This window comes from Pteropus vampyrus, unplaced genomic scaffold (genome assembly GCF_000151845.1).
Source record: "Pteropus vampyrus isolate Shadow unplaced genomic scaffold, Pvam_2.0 Scaffold167, whole genome shotgun sequence".
Lineage (NCBI taxonomy): Eukaryota > Metazoa > Chordata > Mammalia > Chiroptera > Pteropodidae > Pteropus > Pteropus vampyrus.
Window position 1 is genome coordinate 4344873 of NW_011888948.1, and position 18085 is coordinate 4362957.

Here is an 18085-nt window from a genome sequence, read left to right on the forward strand (position 1 = left end):
AGATGAAAATTAAGGAATAATAGAATGGATGCCTTTTTTCCCCCTCCCGCTAAGAAGCAAAAGAAAAGCAAAATGAAAAAAAAAAAAAAAGAGGGAGGAAGCTAGGAACTAAAGTTTATTTTTTAACACATTCCTTGCTTAATTTTTCCCACCTAAATCTGATTAAGTCCGCTGCTGTCAAGGGTATTTGCAAATTTCCACTAGTTTTGGCTTTCAGGTTGAAGAAGAATGTCTTTGAAAGAGTGTAACTTGAATTCATCTTTAGCTGTGTGAGTCCAAAAACTACAGTGCCAACAGCTTTTCTCCAAATCTACTTTCCTTTTACCTCTTTTCTTTCAAAGGATAGACTTTAATATTAGCTTTTGTTTGGCACCAGTACCTTGTATTGGATGTCTGAGCTTTAGTCGTTGGCGCGCAGACCAACCCACAGTGCTCATTTGCCATTGTTTCCCAGGAATTCCAGAGGTGTCTGGGCCACCTGGCCAAGCTGCTTCCTCAGGGGCAGCCTCTCCAGTCAGGGAATCTAGGGTAGAAACAAATTTCCATGGCTCCACATCCCACCCCAGTTCCAATCCTCCTTCTCTCAGAACAGAACAGAGTTAGGGTAAGAGACAAAGACTGTCTTATTAAAGATTTTATTCTCTAAAGTAATAGACATCTCTTAGAGTAACATTAATGGAAATCTTAAATTTTTTTGTCTTTTAAGTCACACAATAAACTTTGGTTATGAGATTATAAAATTGAAATGGAGGCTTAAGGAGATGGTGTGAGTTCACGTGTGTGTGAATGTGTGTGTGCCTGTGTGTGTGTGTGTTGTGTTGGTAAGGTAAATGCTAATGAAAAAGAAATGATTTCTGATAAATATCTCAGAGAAGTTCTTTTGCAATTCCAGATTGCTGACATTCAAGATACTTTAAGCACAGAGATGACAACCCTTACCTAATCTTAATTGACCTTGTGGCTTATATTAAATGTCTATGGTACTTATTGCACAGATAACTACTCCACCACTCAAAAAAATATATAATGCATGTGTATACACATACATAAATCAACAGCTTAAAATGATATATATGTACATATATATACATATATATAACATCAACAGCTTGAAACTAATTAAAAATGAAGCATAAATTAATTAAACTTCACACAAAAATATTGCTTCCCAAATGTCATATAAAATACATATATAATAAAATATACATATATGCATACTGTATATGGGTATATATAGTATATGTATACTATACATATTTAAAAAATTAATGTTTATGTGCCTATTTCTCCTTTTCTCATCTCATTTTTTTGTGATTTTTTTCTTTTTTCACAACTGACTTTCTCTTAACCAGTGAAAGATCCTGTTGAAGAGATAAGCAACTGAGTTGTGGAGAAAAAAAGCACTAGGTTCAGTATCAGTTCTCCACTCTACTCTCTACCCCTAATGAGACATGTAACCTTAGCACATCTCTTTAACCATTCTTTCATGCCTCCTTTCTATGAACAAAAGACCTTTCAACATTGTACAGTAGGGGATAGTGGTGGGTAGCTCACAGTGTTGCAAGACCTGTTGAGATCAACAATTTCATCAATTCTAAAATCTTTAACAGTTTACTATCTTTGAATTTACAGTTTGTTTTCCAATAGATGATGCATCATATTTAATAACAGCATCTTTTGTTTCTTAATGGTACATAGAAAGTGGTGTTTCTTAGAACTGATGCTATCTAAATTTAATAAAATGAATTTTGGATCAAAAGTGTTTTGTAGGTTAATGGTATTATTCAAAAGTCACATGTTTTCTTGTTAATACAAGATGAACCATAGAATTAATTACTCTGGCCTGTTCTGAACAACTAAAGATATTCACTGAGTTACAAATCACCCAGCTGAACCAGAAAGAGGGACAATATAAGTAGAAGAAAAAATGTCTCTCTTAAAAATTAAATGCCATTCTTAAAAGTTCCCCTAACTTGGTTTAATGACTTGCTGTCACTATCCTGAAATTCTTAATAATTTTTAACAAGGGGTGCTGCATGTTAATTTAGACTGGCGTAGAAAAAATTTGTTGCTCATTTTGATAGGGAAGTTATGAGTTCAAAAATATTGAAGGATATTTGATTCTTCTTCCATTCACCTCTAGACCTTGGTATGGAAGACTTCCATTTTCTCAAAAGGAGTTAGGAGCTATGTAGGTACTTGAATCAGAGCATTTTCAAAAACACAGTGGTCTGTTTTCAGAGTCTGTTTCATCTCAAGGTCACATTGGAGAGCAGTTACATACTGACCTCAGAATTTTGATGGTTAGAAAGGAGTAAAATACTTTAAAACCTTTATCTTTTAAAATAAAGTTTCTTAGGGAAAGTGCATATACTAAGTACATATACATATAAAGTACATGTTACGATTAGAGGAAGAAATCCCCCTGAAACTTCAAGATATCATCTTATATATCTATGTTATTTAAGGCATATTGTAAAGTTTTTTTTTTAAGTTTTACTCAAAATAGAGTTATTATAAGAATCTAATCTGGTTATATTTTTTACCTCCAGTGAACACCCATTAAGGTATAAGCACTTAGACAATTTTCCCTGCTAAAACCAAAGTACATAAGAGAATTAAAGTCCCTCCTTTGAAATTTGTCATCTAAAGTCAAATTTGATCCAACAATAAATTATAAACATTATTCTATAAAATATATACCCTAAACTCAGAATTTCTCAGTGATTTGAGTGAGGATGTTAATGAGATAAAATGAACAGACTCATTTAAAGTAACATGTTGGTTTTATAAAACCTTTATAAGCATATATAGATTTTGCCCAAGCAGAAGATTAAGTCTTTTCATTTTCAAGCATGTTTCAAAATCTAATAATTCTAAAGGCTTCACAGGTTTGAAGAGCTTTAGGAAGCAAGAAGATACATAAAGACTTTTGGTAAACGTCTCTATTGCTATTTGTGTAATGAAGATTCAACTAATGAATGAGACAAAAGAAACTGTGTTAAAAAAAAAAAAAGATTATAGGTGAAATTAAAAAAAAACAAAATAGTGCAAAGGATACTAAGAATACCCAAATCCAGTAACTTCTTTTTCTCATGACCCAAGGAAAATACATGCATGGAGGACAACAGCCAAAAGATACTCTTTATTACTAGTAACTTTGGGTTTACCACCATGTAAAACTGAAAGGAATTAGGCTGAATTAGTCCTTTTGAAGATTTCCAAAACCAGATTCAATCATGTCTATTTTATTTTGAAAATCTAGGTACAATCTGCATAATATTAAGAGCTTAAATTCAGTGTCTTTTATAAATTGCATAAACATCCCAAAAGGTTAAGGGGTATAAGATAAAGAAGAATTTAAAATCAGGGTTCATGGGTTTTCATTCTTCAATAATTTCTCATTGGTTCTTTGGATGGTTCCTCTCTTATTCCTCACTGGGAGTCATCTCATGATACCTGGGAACCTTCTTTCTCTCCAGAGCCATGTTTCTTATGGAGGCCACTCTCTATAACTACATCTGTCTCTAAAAGTGTGGAGTTATGCTTAAGCAGTCTAAAGTCTAGGGTACATATCTAAGTTCTTGAATGCATTCATTTCCAGGGCAAATACAAAGAAGACATAGTCATTTTCTTCCAAACTATCTAAGCTATCACCTACCTCCTCTTTTTTTGTTGTTTTTAAATTAGAATTTAGTCTAACATCATAACTCCTCATATTGCTTTTTGTATTTTCTTCTTATATCCAGCAAACTCTCCCAAATGCATCTTCAGTCTTGCAGAAGCAATAGCTACCTCCTTTTACTTTCTATGGAGGTTGTAGAAATATTGGGGTAGGAGACGAAAGGCAAGAGAAAAATAATGAGAATAAGAATCCTGTGATAATCTGCAAACAGATACTTTAAAAAAATGAGTTGTCTTTATAACGTGGTCACTACTATTATATGAAAAAATTTAACATTAAAAAAAGTGTAATATATATTAGGAATCATATAATTGTAAAGCTTTATCACTTGCCTTTTTAAAGCAAGAGGAAAATATTTTGGGAGCCAATAATTTAGAAAACTTTATCTTAATAAATAAGTGCATCAAACAACAATCTATTTTAGTGGTTCTTTGCCAGGAGTAATTTTCGCTCTACACTCTCAACTCAAAGGACATTTGGCAATGTCTGGGGACATTTTTGATGATCACAGCTAGGGGGTACTACTGACATCTAGTGGATAGAAGCTAAGAATGCTGCTAACAATTGTATAACGGCACAGGACAGCCTCCCACAACAAAGAATGATCTGGTCCCTAATGTCAATAGTGCCAAGGTTGAGAAAACTTGCTTTACTTTATTCATAGACAAACAACAAAAAGAGGAGATACTGACTCATTAAGAATTGCCTTCACAATCCCTAAAATAGGTTGCTTCAATTCCAGGAGGGGCACCTGCTCAGGAGCTGGTCTGATGGAGACAGACACCAACAATCCAGTCTTCCTGATCTTCTCTCCTTTACTCTTTGTCTTTTAAACAACACCAACACCTAAAGGCTCTATCTCTCCTAGTAATTGGGCCAATGCTGCCCGCTATCTATGATTAAAAGAGCTGGAAGTGTGACTTTGACACACACAAATCAGGAGTCCTGAAGCTTGAGAAAGCAAAAATCTGTGCAGATGCTTAAAAATAGCCTGGCTCAAAAGGTGTCAAGAGGTAGACACTCTAATCACAAACATCAGGGAGCATATACTAAAAATGTTCCAAATAGAATCTGAAAATCTGACAGAAATTCTGTGTTAGTTTGTTTCTCCATGAATATCAGGGTTTGAGGCAGTCAAGCTATTACCATTGATTTGTAAGAACTCCAGCAAGAACAGCATCTAATTTTTTCATTTTAACTTTTAGCCACCACTCTCACAGTGTCTTTTTTTAATAGCAATATACTATTATCATACTTCTGCTTCTATTTTTCTTCACTATAATGTGGGACAGTGTCTTTTGTGGATATTCCTGTTATGTATATTTGCATTTTTGAATATTATCTGACTAGCAACATGTCTCTCAAACAATTGAGACTGCAGAGCCTTGCAGGTAGCATCCAGAATCATTTCATAGAGATAGAAATGATTATGTTATCAGGAAACCATAGCAATGGCACTCTGAAGTATAAAAGAAATCAGCCATAGAAGCACAATAAAAAGCAAACATTTTTCTAAAATAGCAAAAAAAAAAAAGGAGAGAGAGAGTAATTTAGAGTTTTATCATTCTATTGGAGCCGTTGTATATTTTGTCTATAGATGTATGTTTGTGAGTGTATATATATATATATATATATATATATATATATATATGTGTGTGTGTGTGTGTGTGTGTGTGTGTGTGTGTGTGTGTGTGTGTGTATCTATTCATATATATATGTGTGTATGTGTGTATATATATATATACCTATACCTATATATATATATATATATATATATACACCTATATGTGTGTGTGTGTGTGTGTGTGTGTGTGTGTGTATACCTATATGAATATATTCCTCTTGAAACTTTTCAGTTGTTAATTGATATTCATATTCTTATCATCAACATCACTGCACAAAGTGTGGTAGAGGGCAAAAATGAGTACCTAATAAATGGTCTGAGGGTTGTCAGAAACTGGACAATCCACTCCAGACTTTTCTCACCACATATCTGTAAAGGAACAAGTCTCTTTTCAGTGAACATTACATATTTTCATACTAAAGTATTGATCTTTAAAGAATATATTTTTGTCATCCCAGAACTAAAAGAACATAGTATAAGTAATCAATTCTCAAATTGCTGATAAATCTTTTTTAATCAATATTAATAATAAATTAAGTAACTCTGCCCTTCGAAAAAGTGAAATTATATAAGGTAAAAATAAATAGAATGAAGTGATGTCCAGTGGGACATGATATTGAAGAGACACAATGTCATAGGGAAGCATTTTCTAGTTTAGATTTCAAAATTTACTTTGTCTCAACATTTTTGGAGGGCAAGCCACACCTTGGAATCACAATTTCCTCATCTGTAAAATAGAATTAGTAAATACATGTGAAAGTGCTTCGAAAAATGCCAAAAAACAACATGTATAGGAAATTCTAGCAGTGGCATCCTCATATTTAAAGGACAGTAAGGCATATCTGTGATGATAAGCGGCCACTTAGCACCACAAAATGCAGGATGTGGGGCTAGAACAGACAATGGTGGAGTAAGGCTGCTTGCTGAGGATCTGGGAGTAATAGAAAGCAGATAGCAAGGTGACAGCATATGTACAATTGCTGTATTATAATGTCTTTGGTGACTTGGGCTAGTATATGCTAATGGAAAAACACTAGCATGTCCAAAAGGATAAATATCATACATGCCTGAGCTGGGGCTCAAACCACCAACTCAGCTACTCAGATTGGAATTAAACTCACAGAGGATCCACAAACTGTGATTCATACGAAGAACATGAATAATTCTCTCTCCCATTTAAATGGTGGTAGAGATCAAATATACCCTCATTTCTTTTCGATAGTTGTAAACCACGTTTTTCAATACCAGCCAGAGATTTTAAATGGAGTCATATTAATATTAATAATCTTTATTTTTCTGGTTCATGTTAACACCTGTTATTGTGAGACATGCACACCCCCCTCCCCACCCCTCCCCTCCGACTTGTTCTTTATACGTGAAACTCTCCAGGGCCCTTTCATTCTTACTGACATTCCTCTGGCTCCTCTGTGGGGTTCACACAGTTGTGTTTCAGCCTGTTAAGACCATCTACTGTCCAGATCACAATTCCTTAATGTTTCATGAAGCTTCTCACCACTGCCTCTGGTACCCACTGTTGAACCGTTTTCCATTGTGTTTCTGAGGGTCACTGCTGTCATCACCACCACCAGCCATCATTGCCTAGGCCAGGCCCTGCAGGATCCTCTTCCAGGGCCACCCCACCTGCTAGGCACTGAATGTTTGTGTCCCCCCGCCCACCCCAGCTCATGTGTTGAAGCCCTAATCCTCAGTGTGTTGGTGTATGGAGTCGGGGTTACTAGGAAGTAATTAGGTCATGACAGTAGAGCCCCATAATGAGATTAGTGTCTTTATAAGACAAGGCTAGGCAGTTTCTGCCATAAGAGGACAGGACACAGAAGAGGGCTTTCACCAGAAACTGAATCCACCAGCACCCTGATCTTGGACTCCTAGCCTCCAGAATTTGTTTAAGCTACCCAGTCTGTGGAATTTTGTTAATGAAGCCCCAGATGACTAAGACATCACCTTTCCTGCCTCTGCCCACTATACTGGTGCATTGGAGGTATGTTCTTTGGGATCCTCAAAAGCTGAGGCCACATAGCACATCAGTGCAAAAGTGGGGAATTGTCACTCTCCCCTGAAAGTGATATTTTTTTTACATAAACACATAAGTTGGAATACTGGTGCCTCCTTTTCCTCCCTGAATTCTTGTGACATAGTTCTTTTCACTTTCACACATCACCTCATTGCTCTTAAGGAAAATTATAAATGTCTCCTGTGGTGGGGGATGTGTGATTGGTTTTGCACTGTGACTCATGATTATATAATCAACTCTGTTATACAAGCATCCAGGTTACATTCAACAAACGACTTAAGGTTATTGGAGGAATATAAATACATTCCTATTGGGGCCTTACAGCCTCTGTTAAAATGTTTGTATGCCGGTCAATCTTCATTTCACAAAATCAGTATTTCCATTTTAATGGAAAAGACATATCCAATTCTGCTTTTGAAGACTCTCATCCAACTACCTTACAAGCTCCAAAGTCATCAACCGCTAGAGGTGGGAGAGTTGGGGATATGAGGAAGGTGGTAGGTTGGGAGGATAAGAATGTGAGGGGTTGGGTAGATGAGGGAGGTGGGGGTGGGGGGTTTTAGGGGGATGACATATATCTAAAATGTGGTGTAGGGAAAATGCTACTAACTCTCTCCTGGCACAGGCCAAGACTGGCAAGGGCTGTCGGTGTCCCCCAGAGACTGTCGTCTGCAACTTATCTTCTCAAGGAACAACAGGCACAGCATGTCCTTTCTTGGTGGTGACCTCTGAGCAGCAGGGTGTGCTGTGTAAAAAGCAGAGGCAATAGAGGGCTCTGGTCAGGAGCCAGAAGCTATTGATCTTGGAACTTTATTAGATTCTGTCTCTTGGGCCAGAGGGACATGATATAGTATTGAAGATCATGGACATTGAAGTGATCTGGAGAGAATTCTCTAATCTCAGCAAGAGATAATAATGTCTGCCTCAGACAGTTGTTCAGAAGGAAAAACTATGACATGGACATATCATGCTTATCGTACGAGAGTGCTCCATGCTGGTCATATGGTTCTTCACATGCATCCTCCTTTTATGTGCTAAACCCGTTTTAAAAGAAGCTGTCTTCCAGAATAGCATATAAGAGGACAGCTGACATATTGGGCCCACTCTCCACTGAGTCTTCAGGAGGAAGGAAGAGGGGGTGAATTCCTGGAATAAAGTGAGTGGTAGAGGTACCTACACATGTATAGTGACAAACTGAGTTTGCTGGGACTGCAGCAAGGAAGAGAAGAGGCTGAGCATGAGAAGCAACTTGTCACTGAGAAAGGGCCCAAAGTGCAGTAGAGGAAAATCCAGGACATGGAGATATCACATCTATGTCTTTATTTAAATGTTATTCAGTACTTTCTTTCCTAGTCTTTCCTTTTCTTAACCATGTAGCCTTTCTATGCTTGTTAAAGGATAAGTTAGGGGAAAAAAGCATGGTGAAAACTCTAACTAACCTACTGGTCTAATTGCTAGCTGCTCTGTTAAAAAAGTTTACTGAGTCGAGATGGTCAAATAGTGACCCCCTTTTTTTTAAGTTACTTAGAGATTTCCTTCATCAATGTTTATTCTAACTCTGTGTTTACAAGAAAAATATAAAGGTTGGTTTTATTATTTTTCACACAAAGCATCTGTGACACAGCAGAAGTAGAATTTTAAATGACAGGTTTACCCTGGAAGTCTTTCCAGAACATTTAGCTTTTATGGACAAAATCCACTGAAGGCAAAGCACATGAGGGCTTAGATATATAAAAATCAAGAAAAACCACAGGCTCATATTATCTGTGCTCATTTGTGTCATTACATAACTTATTGTACTTTTCATAAATGTCCTGGCCTTATGAACTGTCTTTATTTCACTATAGAAGCTGCACTGAGTAATTTTATATCTTGGTACAGGATTCTCTTTTCTGTTTTCGTGTTTATGAATTTGTCCTCCTGGAAAATGTCAAGGTCAATTTCTGCCATTTGTTGCAAAATGGAGAAGATTTAACTGAAGGTGATGCTGATCATGTGTGCATCCAAATATAGGTCTAGGCCTTAAATATTTAGTTAAAACCTGAAAACACTTAGATGGGAACACATTGTAAAGGCACAATGAAATTTCACATGAAATCTGAAATATGTTTTTTTCACCCTCAGTATAATGCAATTTGAGGTAGAAGGATCTAGTCTTTGCAAAGACTGGCTTTTGGTTAATAAGAACAATTTATAACAAAAAAATTGAAAATAACACATAATAGCTAACAAATTAAGTTTTCAGATAACTAAAGGTTTTTATTTTGTTGATGTACTGCTCTTCTGGGGATGCACATTTTTATTTTAAAGAACAGAAATAGTGAATCCAATTCCAAAGTTATTTTAAAATGGAACAAAAAATCAGGGAAAACTTGACTATGGAAAATTTCCTGGGCTCAAGAAGGAACAAGGGATTAACTTCAGTAGGTAAGCATGGGGTGAAGACATCAGTGGATGATATTCACCAACTGTCTTATTAATTTTACAAAAGCGTGTAGATGGAGACATTCTTCAAGTTATAAATTAGATCCAATAAAACCTAAAAGATAGAGATCATATATAGAGGCTGAGGTACAACGAAGTTGTGATGGAATAACTAGAACACATTGACTTGGATGACAGAAGCAAATAGAGAAATATCTTGAATATTCTGAGGAAAATTCAACTGTAATTCAGCTAAGGGCAAAATGAAGATATTCTGGAATGTGTCTCAGGATAAGGATTTAATACCCATGCATCCTATCATAGACAATATTATCCACCAAAACAAAGGAGTAACTCAAGAAATAAATTAAAGAAGCAGTGGCTTTAACAAGAGAGCTGGGAAGGGAAATCCTTGGATGATGACTGGGTCCCTGGAGATCAATGCATGCACATTCGAGAAGGGGAAGGAGGGTCCCAGGAGTAAGGTTTCAAGGAAAATAAGAAATTAGTGGGTCACCTGACTTAATAAAATATTTTTTTATTTGACTCTCTGCAGGACATCATTATTATTTTTGTGGTAAAATATACATAGCATAACATGCATCATTTTAGTTATTTTTAAGTGTATCGTTCTGTGGCATTACATTGAACATCACATTGTTATACAGCCATCAATTACCACCTATCTCCAAAACTTTTTCTTCTTCTCCAATTGAAACTCTCTATCCAATAAACACTGACTCTCCACCCACCTTTCCCTCAGCCCAAGGTAACTATCATTCTACTTTGTCTTTGATTTTGAATACTCTAAGACAACATATAAAAGGTATAATGTAATAATTATTCTTTTGTGTCCTACTTATTTTACTTAGCATAACGTCTTACAAGTTCATTTATATTGCAGCATGTGTCAGAATTTTCTTACTTTTTAAGGCTGAATAATATTCCATTGTCACATTTTGTTAATTCATTTATTCACTAATAAACATTTGGATTGCTTCCACCCTTTGGATATGTGAATAATGTTGCTGTAAATATTGGTGTACAAATATCTGTTCCAGTCTCTGATTTCATTTCTTTTGTGTATATACCAAAAGTGAAATTCTCAGATCATGTGGTAATTCTGTGTTTAATTTTTGAGTATTCATCATACTGTTTCCACAGTAGCTCCACCATTACATTTCCACCAGCAATACACAAGTGTTTAAATTTCTTCCCCAGCTTGCCAACATTTATTATTTTCTATTTTCTTAATAATAGCCAACTAACAAGTATGAAGCAGTATCTCATGGTTTTGATTTGCATTTGCCTAATGACTAGTAATGTTGACCATATTTTCACATGCATATTGGTCATTTGCCTAGTGGTCTGTGCCAATTTTTAAATTGTGTTGTTTGTTTGTTTTTTGGTTGTTGTTGTTGAGTTGTGGGAATTCTTTATATATTCTGGATAAGAATTCCTTATTAGAAATTGATTTGCAAATAATATCTTCTATTCTGTGGGTTATCTTTTCACTTGGTTGACAGTGTCTTTTGATGCACAAAAGTTTTAAGAAGTCTGACATCTATTTTTTCCTTTTATTTTCTGTTTTTTGGTGTGATATTCAAGAAATCATTGCTAAATCCAAGAGCACGAAGTTTTCTTCTAAAAGTTTTATACTCTTAGATCTCATGTTTAGCTTTTAATCCATTTTGAGTTTATTTTTAAGGGTTTAACTTCATTCTTTTGCATGTGAGTGTCCAGTTTTCAAACACCATTTGTTGAAAAGACTGTCTTTTCCCCATTGAATGGTTTTAGCACCATTTGATCATATATGTGAGGTATATATACTTCTCGGCTCTTTATTCTATTCTGTTGGTCTATATGTCTGTCATTATGGCACATTTCACATTGTTTTGATTGCTGTGGTATTTTAGTAAATTTTGAAATCAAGAACGATGAGACCTCCAACTTTGTTCTTTTTCAAGATTGTTTTAACTATTAGGGGTGCCTTGATATTCCATATGAATTTTAGGATAGAGCATTCTATTCTTGCTAAAAATATCATGATTTTGATAGGGATTAAGTCTGTAGATTGCCTTGGGTAGTAATGATATCTTAACTAATAATATTAAGTCTTCCAATCCACGAACTAGATGTCTTTTCATTTATTAGTGTCTCCTCTTTAATTTCTTTCAGCAGTGTTTTGTGGTTTTCAGCTTACAAGTCTTTCACCTCCTTAACTAAGTTCATTCCCAAGTATTTTGTTCTTTTTGATGCTAATGTAAATGGAATAGTTTTTTAAATTTCTTATTTGTATTTTTCATTGTTAATATATAGAAATGCAACTAATTTTCATGTTGCTTTTACATCCTGAAAATTTGATGAACTAATAAACATTCTAACAGATTTTTGTAGAGTTCTCTACCTATAAGTGTATCTCATCTGTGAATAGAAACAGTTTTATTTCTTCTCTTCCAATTTAAATTCATTTTATTTCCTTTTCTTGCCCAATTACTCTGGCTAGGACTTCTAATATTATATTGAATAGAAGTGGAAAAGCAGTCATCTTTGCCTTATTCCTGATCTTAGAGTAAAATATTTAAATATTTTACAATTGAGTATGATATTAACTGTGGGTTTTTTATATATGGCATTTATTACATTGAGGCAGTTTTCTTCTATTCTTAGGTCATTAGTGTTTTTATCATGAAAGGGTGTTTAATTTTATCAAATGCTTTTTTTGACTCAATCGAGATAATCATACAGTTTTTATCATTCATTTTATTATTGTAGTGTGTTTCCTTGATTGATTTTCAAAAGTTGAATCATTCTTACATCCAGGAATAAATCCCAATTGGTCATGGTGTATAATCTTTTTAACATGCTGTTAAATTCAGTTTGTAGTGTTTTGTTGAGAATTTTGTATTGATATTCATCAGGAATTTTGGTCTGTAGTTTTACTTTCTTGTAGCATCTTTATTTTGCTTTGGTGTTAAGCTAATACTGGCCTAAAAAAAAAAAAAAAAAGAATTAGTAAGTGTTACCTCTTCTTCAATTATTTGGAAGAGTTTGAGAAGGATTTAATTCTTTAAATATTCATCAGAATTCATTAGTGAGACCATACTAGGGTTTTCATTTTGGGGGAGGTTTTTGATTACTGATTCAACCATCTTACTAGTTTAGGTGTATTTAAATTTTTTGTTTCTTCATGATTCAGTCTTGATAGGTTGTGTATTTCTAGGAATTTGTCCATTTCATCAAGGTTTTCGAATTCATAGGCATACGGTTGTTCATAATACGTCATTATACTCCTTTTTCCTTTTGTCAAATTGGTAGTAATGTCCCCTTTCATTTCTGATTTTGGTTAGTCGAGTCTTTTCTCTTTTTCTTAGTCAATCTAGCTAAAAGATTGTCCTTTTTTTTTCAAAGAACCAACTAACTCTTGGTTTCATTGATATTCTCTTTTCTTTTTCTATTCTCTACTTTATTTATCTCTGCTTTAATCTTTATGACTTCCTTTCTTAAATAAGCTTTGGGATTAGTTTATTCTTTTTTATTTAGTTCCTTAAGGTGTAAAGTTAGGTTATTGATTTGAAGTTTTCTTCTTGTTTTTGTTTATTGTTTTTTTGTATTTACAGCTATAAATTTCTCTCTCAGCATTGCTTTTAATAATCCCATAAGTTTTGGCATGATTCTACTTTCTTCATTTTCATTTGTATCTCTCAAGATATTTTATTTCCTTTGTAATTTCTTCTTTGGCTCACTGGTTGTTTAAAAGTGTGTTGTTCGATTTCTACATTTGTGCATTTTCTAGTTTTCCTTCTGCTCTCAATTTTTTAGTTTCATTCTACTGTAATCAGAATAAATACTTTATGTGATTTCAATCTTTTAAAATTTATCAAGACTGATTTTTTGTCCTAAAATATCATCTACCATGGATAATAATCCATGTGCAATTGAAAAAATCTTGATCTACAGTGTTGTGCAAGTTCTGTATTTCCTAATCAATCTTCTGTCTGGCTATTGTATGCATTTTTGCAAGTGTAATATTGAAGTTTCTACTATCACTGTAGAGCTATTTCTCCCTTCAATTCTGTCAATGTTTGCCTCATATATTTTGGAACTCTGATGTTCAGTACATATGTATTTATAATTATTAATATCTCCTGATATTAATTGACTCTTTTGCCATTGTATAATGTACTTCTTTGTATCCTGTAAGTTTCTTCCTCAACATGTATTTTATCTAGTAGTCACATAGCCACCTTACTCTCTTTGGTTACTATTTGCATGGAACATCTTCCTCTATGTTTTCATTTTCATTTTATGCATGTTCTTACATCTAAAGTTTAGACAGCATCTTGTTTTTTTTATCCATTCTACTAATCTATGTCTTTTGATTGGGGAGTTTAATCCATTAACTTTTAAAGTAATTACTAACTGTAAAGAACTTACTTTCTTACATTTTGTTATTTGTTTTCTGTATGTCTTATAGCTTTTTTGTCCCTCATTTCCTCCATTACTGCCTTCCTTGTGTTTAGTTAATTTTTTTGTAATGACATATTTTAATTCCCTTCTCATTTCATTTTGTATATAATCTATGGATATTTTCTTTGTGGTTACAATCAGAATTACATATAATTAATTTATAAATATAAATTTATAATATAACTAATTTATAAATCTTAAATTTATAACAACCTATTTTAAATTTATACCAGCTTAACTTCTATTGTATACAAAACTCTCATTTATAGCTCCACCCTCACTTTATGCTATTGATGTCACAAATTATATCTTTATAATGATACAATAAACTCATTAACATAGATTTATAATTATTTATTATGAATTTGTCTTTTAAACCCTGTGAAAAAAATTAAAAAATGGTGTTACAGACCAAAATTATAATAGTACTGTTTTTTTCTATTTATTCATGTATTTACTTTTATTGGAGAACTTTATATCTTAAATGGCTTCAAATTTCTGTCTAGTGTTCTTTTATTTTAACTTAAAGAACTTTTTTTTTATAATTTCTTGTTGGGAAATTATAATGATAATAAACTTTGTTAGCTTTTGTTTGTCTGGGAATGTCTTTATTTTCCCTTGATTTTTGAAAGACAGTTTTGTCATATGTAAAATTCTTAGCGGACAAGTTTTTCCTTTCAGCACTTTAAATATATTCTCTAACTGCTCTAGCCTTCAAAGTTTCTCCTGATAATTTTATCGAGTCTCCTTTGAAGATGATGAGTTGCTTTTCTCTTGCTGCTTTTAAGACTCTCTCCATCTTTGACTTTTGACAATTTGATTTAATGTGTCTCTGTGTGGGTCTCTTTTGATTTATCCTAGTCTTGAATTAGTATATCTATGTGTTTCCTCTAATTTGGGAAGTTTTCAAACATTATATCTTCAAATATTCTCTCTGTCTCTTTGTCTCTGTTCTTCTTCTTCTGGGATTCCCATAATGCATGATATCTTGATGGTATCTCTTGAGTCCCTTAGGCTCTGTTCAATTTTCTTTATTTATTTTTTTTTATTTTTGCTCCTCAGATATGATCATTTTAAATGACCCGTGTTCACATTTGCTGACTCATTCTTCTGCCTGTTTAAGTTTGCCTTTGAACCTCTTTAGCGGATTTTTTCATTAAGTTATTGGGTTTTTCAGCTCCAGAAGTCTTTTGGTTCTTTTTTTCTAATTTCCATTGCTTCATGGATAGTCTCGTTCCATTCATATATTATTTTCCTAATTTTCTTAATTAGTTAAGCATATTTAAGATAGTTATTTTAAAATAAGTCAAAAGTATGTGCTTCTTCTGGATATTTATTGTCTCTTCGATGGGTCATGTTTTCCTATTTTTTTGAGTACCCTGTGAACTTTTGTTGAAAATTGGACATTTGAAGAAACAGCTGTCTTTCTCAGTCTTTGAAGACTGGCATGGACAACCTTTACTAATTTGCTGGCCTCTGAACCTTGAGAACAGTCTGGAGTGATAGCATAAGGTCTTCTCATTTCTTTCTGGCCAACCTGTCTGGATCTGTGTACATATATTTTTTTTCTAATTTTCCCCAGCTGTTTTTACATGCCCTAATGTTTCAAAGAGTCTTATTTCAGTTTCTTCTTGTAGCCTTAGGCATTCTATATAATTCTGCCCATAATCTCTTGTTCGTAGGTGTCTGTAGATCTGTAATTCCCCTGCAGCTTTCACATGCTGTGACGCACATCATTGCCTCTTACAGCTTCCACTGTTTCCCTGAGCTTTGAGTAAGGCAAGACAGAAAACAGTCCTGCGGGCTACCCACATGCAGGAGAGAACATTGCAAATGAATTCTATTCAGTTCTTTTCATCTTGAGGCTAAAAAACAATAATTGGGCAGCTTCTTCATGACTGTGCAATGCTGAGGAAGAAGAGAGGCAAGGATGAGTAAAATGCCACAAAATTTCCTACCAACTAAATATGGCTTTTTCTTGATTGAGATTTTGCTTGGTTACTATATATCATTAGTTGGTTTACAGAGCACCTAGAAAGTTATTTTAGTTAGTCTGTAGTTGTTTATTTGGTTTCTCTGTGGGAGAACAAGGACATGAAGATTCCTAGTTCACTGTTTTGCTGATACTACTCTTATTAAAAAAAACATTTTATAATAAAATTGCTGATGGGTGAATAGCATATCGGAAGATACAGTCATGGGTATGGATTAATTTATTTCACTTCTCTGTTTAAAAAGAACCAATCAGAATCCAGGAGACAACTCAGTTAGATCAACCCTATCTAGTGAGAAAAATTTCTCTCTCAGTCTGTGCATATCTGTTCCATTTAATTCAATCTATATAACAAGTTTGTTTAAGCTTATCTAATAAGTAAGGAAAGCCAAAGATTTAGATTGGAGTTATGTAAAAAGCAATTCATAGAAAAAGAAAAATATTAAAGAATGAGTTTACAGAAAGAATCTGAAGGAGCATTTGAGGAAAATTTATAAAGTTAGCTAATACTCAAAAACAATTTATTTCGTGAGGGTTGAAATGGAATAAGAACAATCAGAAAGAATAAATTGCAATTTAGAAGCTCTTGATAAATTATAAAAGTGTAAAAAGAAGATATAATATAAAACATATTATTTTCATAGTGTTTTTATTAATATTTCTGCTGTTTTCTATACCATCCTCTAAATCAAAATTTTTCAAGACAAAAATTTCTAAGTAAAAATAAAATCATTTGGGATAAAATATTTAGGCATTCACTGAATATAATAAAACATATAGAATAAATACTTTGGTAAACCATTGATTTTGGTAGTCTGGAGATTAGAATCAGGGAGGAGACAAACTTCAAAAGACCAAAGCTAGGTAAGCCTCTCTAGTTCGTTTATTTAGGCTCAAACCAAAGTGACAGATTCTTAGTTTTCCAGCATCTATCTTTCTGGAAAGTTGTATAGTTTCTCAATTACATTTTTTTTAGCTTTTCTTTAAATATACTTTCTTTTTATTCATTTTACCTCATTTATTCAATATTTATTCATTAATTCACATGTTGAAGTCCTAATCTCCAATGTAATGGTATTTAGATATAGAACCTTGGGAGATAATTAGATTTAGATGAGGTCATGAGGGTTAGGTCACTGCCCTTATAAGAAGAAACACCAGAGAACTTGCTCTTTGTGTGCCATGTAAGGTCACAGTGAAAATAATGCCATCTATGAGTCAGGAAGGGAATTCTCACCAGAAACCAATCATGTTGGCACCTTGATCTTGGACTTCTAGCCTCTAGAACAGTGAGAAAACAAATTTCTGTTGTTTAAACTTATCCAGTTTATGGTATTTTGCTAAGGCAGACCAATCTGACTATAGCAGTGTTTATTGAGCACCAGTACTGGAGTAAACAGTGAGAGTGAGAATGCAAGAAAAATAAGACACAATCTTTGATCTCAATAATCAGAGTCCAGCATTGGCAACAGACAATGAGCCAAAATTTCAATATAAAATGATCAATACTTCAGTAGACCAAAACATAGAGCACCATGGGGTACCGAAGAGGGAACCATTAAATGTGCCTATCATTGAATTAATCTACTTTATATTTGGAGTTGTTAAGCCCTGTAAAATTAAAAAATCCCAAGGTCCTATGTAAATGTGTGTTTCCACGTTGTGAGTTTGAGGCTGTTCTCTTCTTGTCCTTTAATGGGAAGTGCATTGGTGCATGAGTCAGCTGCTCTGTACTTTCTTTCCAATTTAGCATTTGACTTAAGTTTGGAAGATGGTTAGACCTCTCCAACTTTTTGCTTCTCAGCTTCTCCATCTGTAAATTGAGATACTAATACTTGTGATGAATTTCTGTATGAG

The 18085-nt window shown here is 33.8% G+C and overlaps 1 protein-coding gene across 1 annotated transcript in view; it reads right to left on the reverse strand.

The window, feature by feature from the left end:
- The window catches only part of LOC111745853, a 120451-nt gene extending 107400 nt beyond the window's left edge, over positions 1–13051 (reverse strand). The window contains exon 1 of the mRNA XM_023536720.1: positions 12923–13051. Within this exon, the coding sequence (XP_023392488.1) occupies positions 12923–13051 (129 nt within the window). The remainder of the gene's footprint in view (positions 1–12922) is intronic.
- Positions 13052–18085: the final 5034 nt, after the last annotated feature.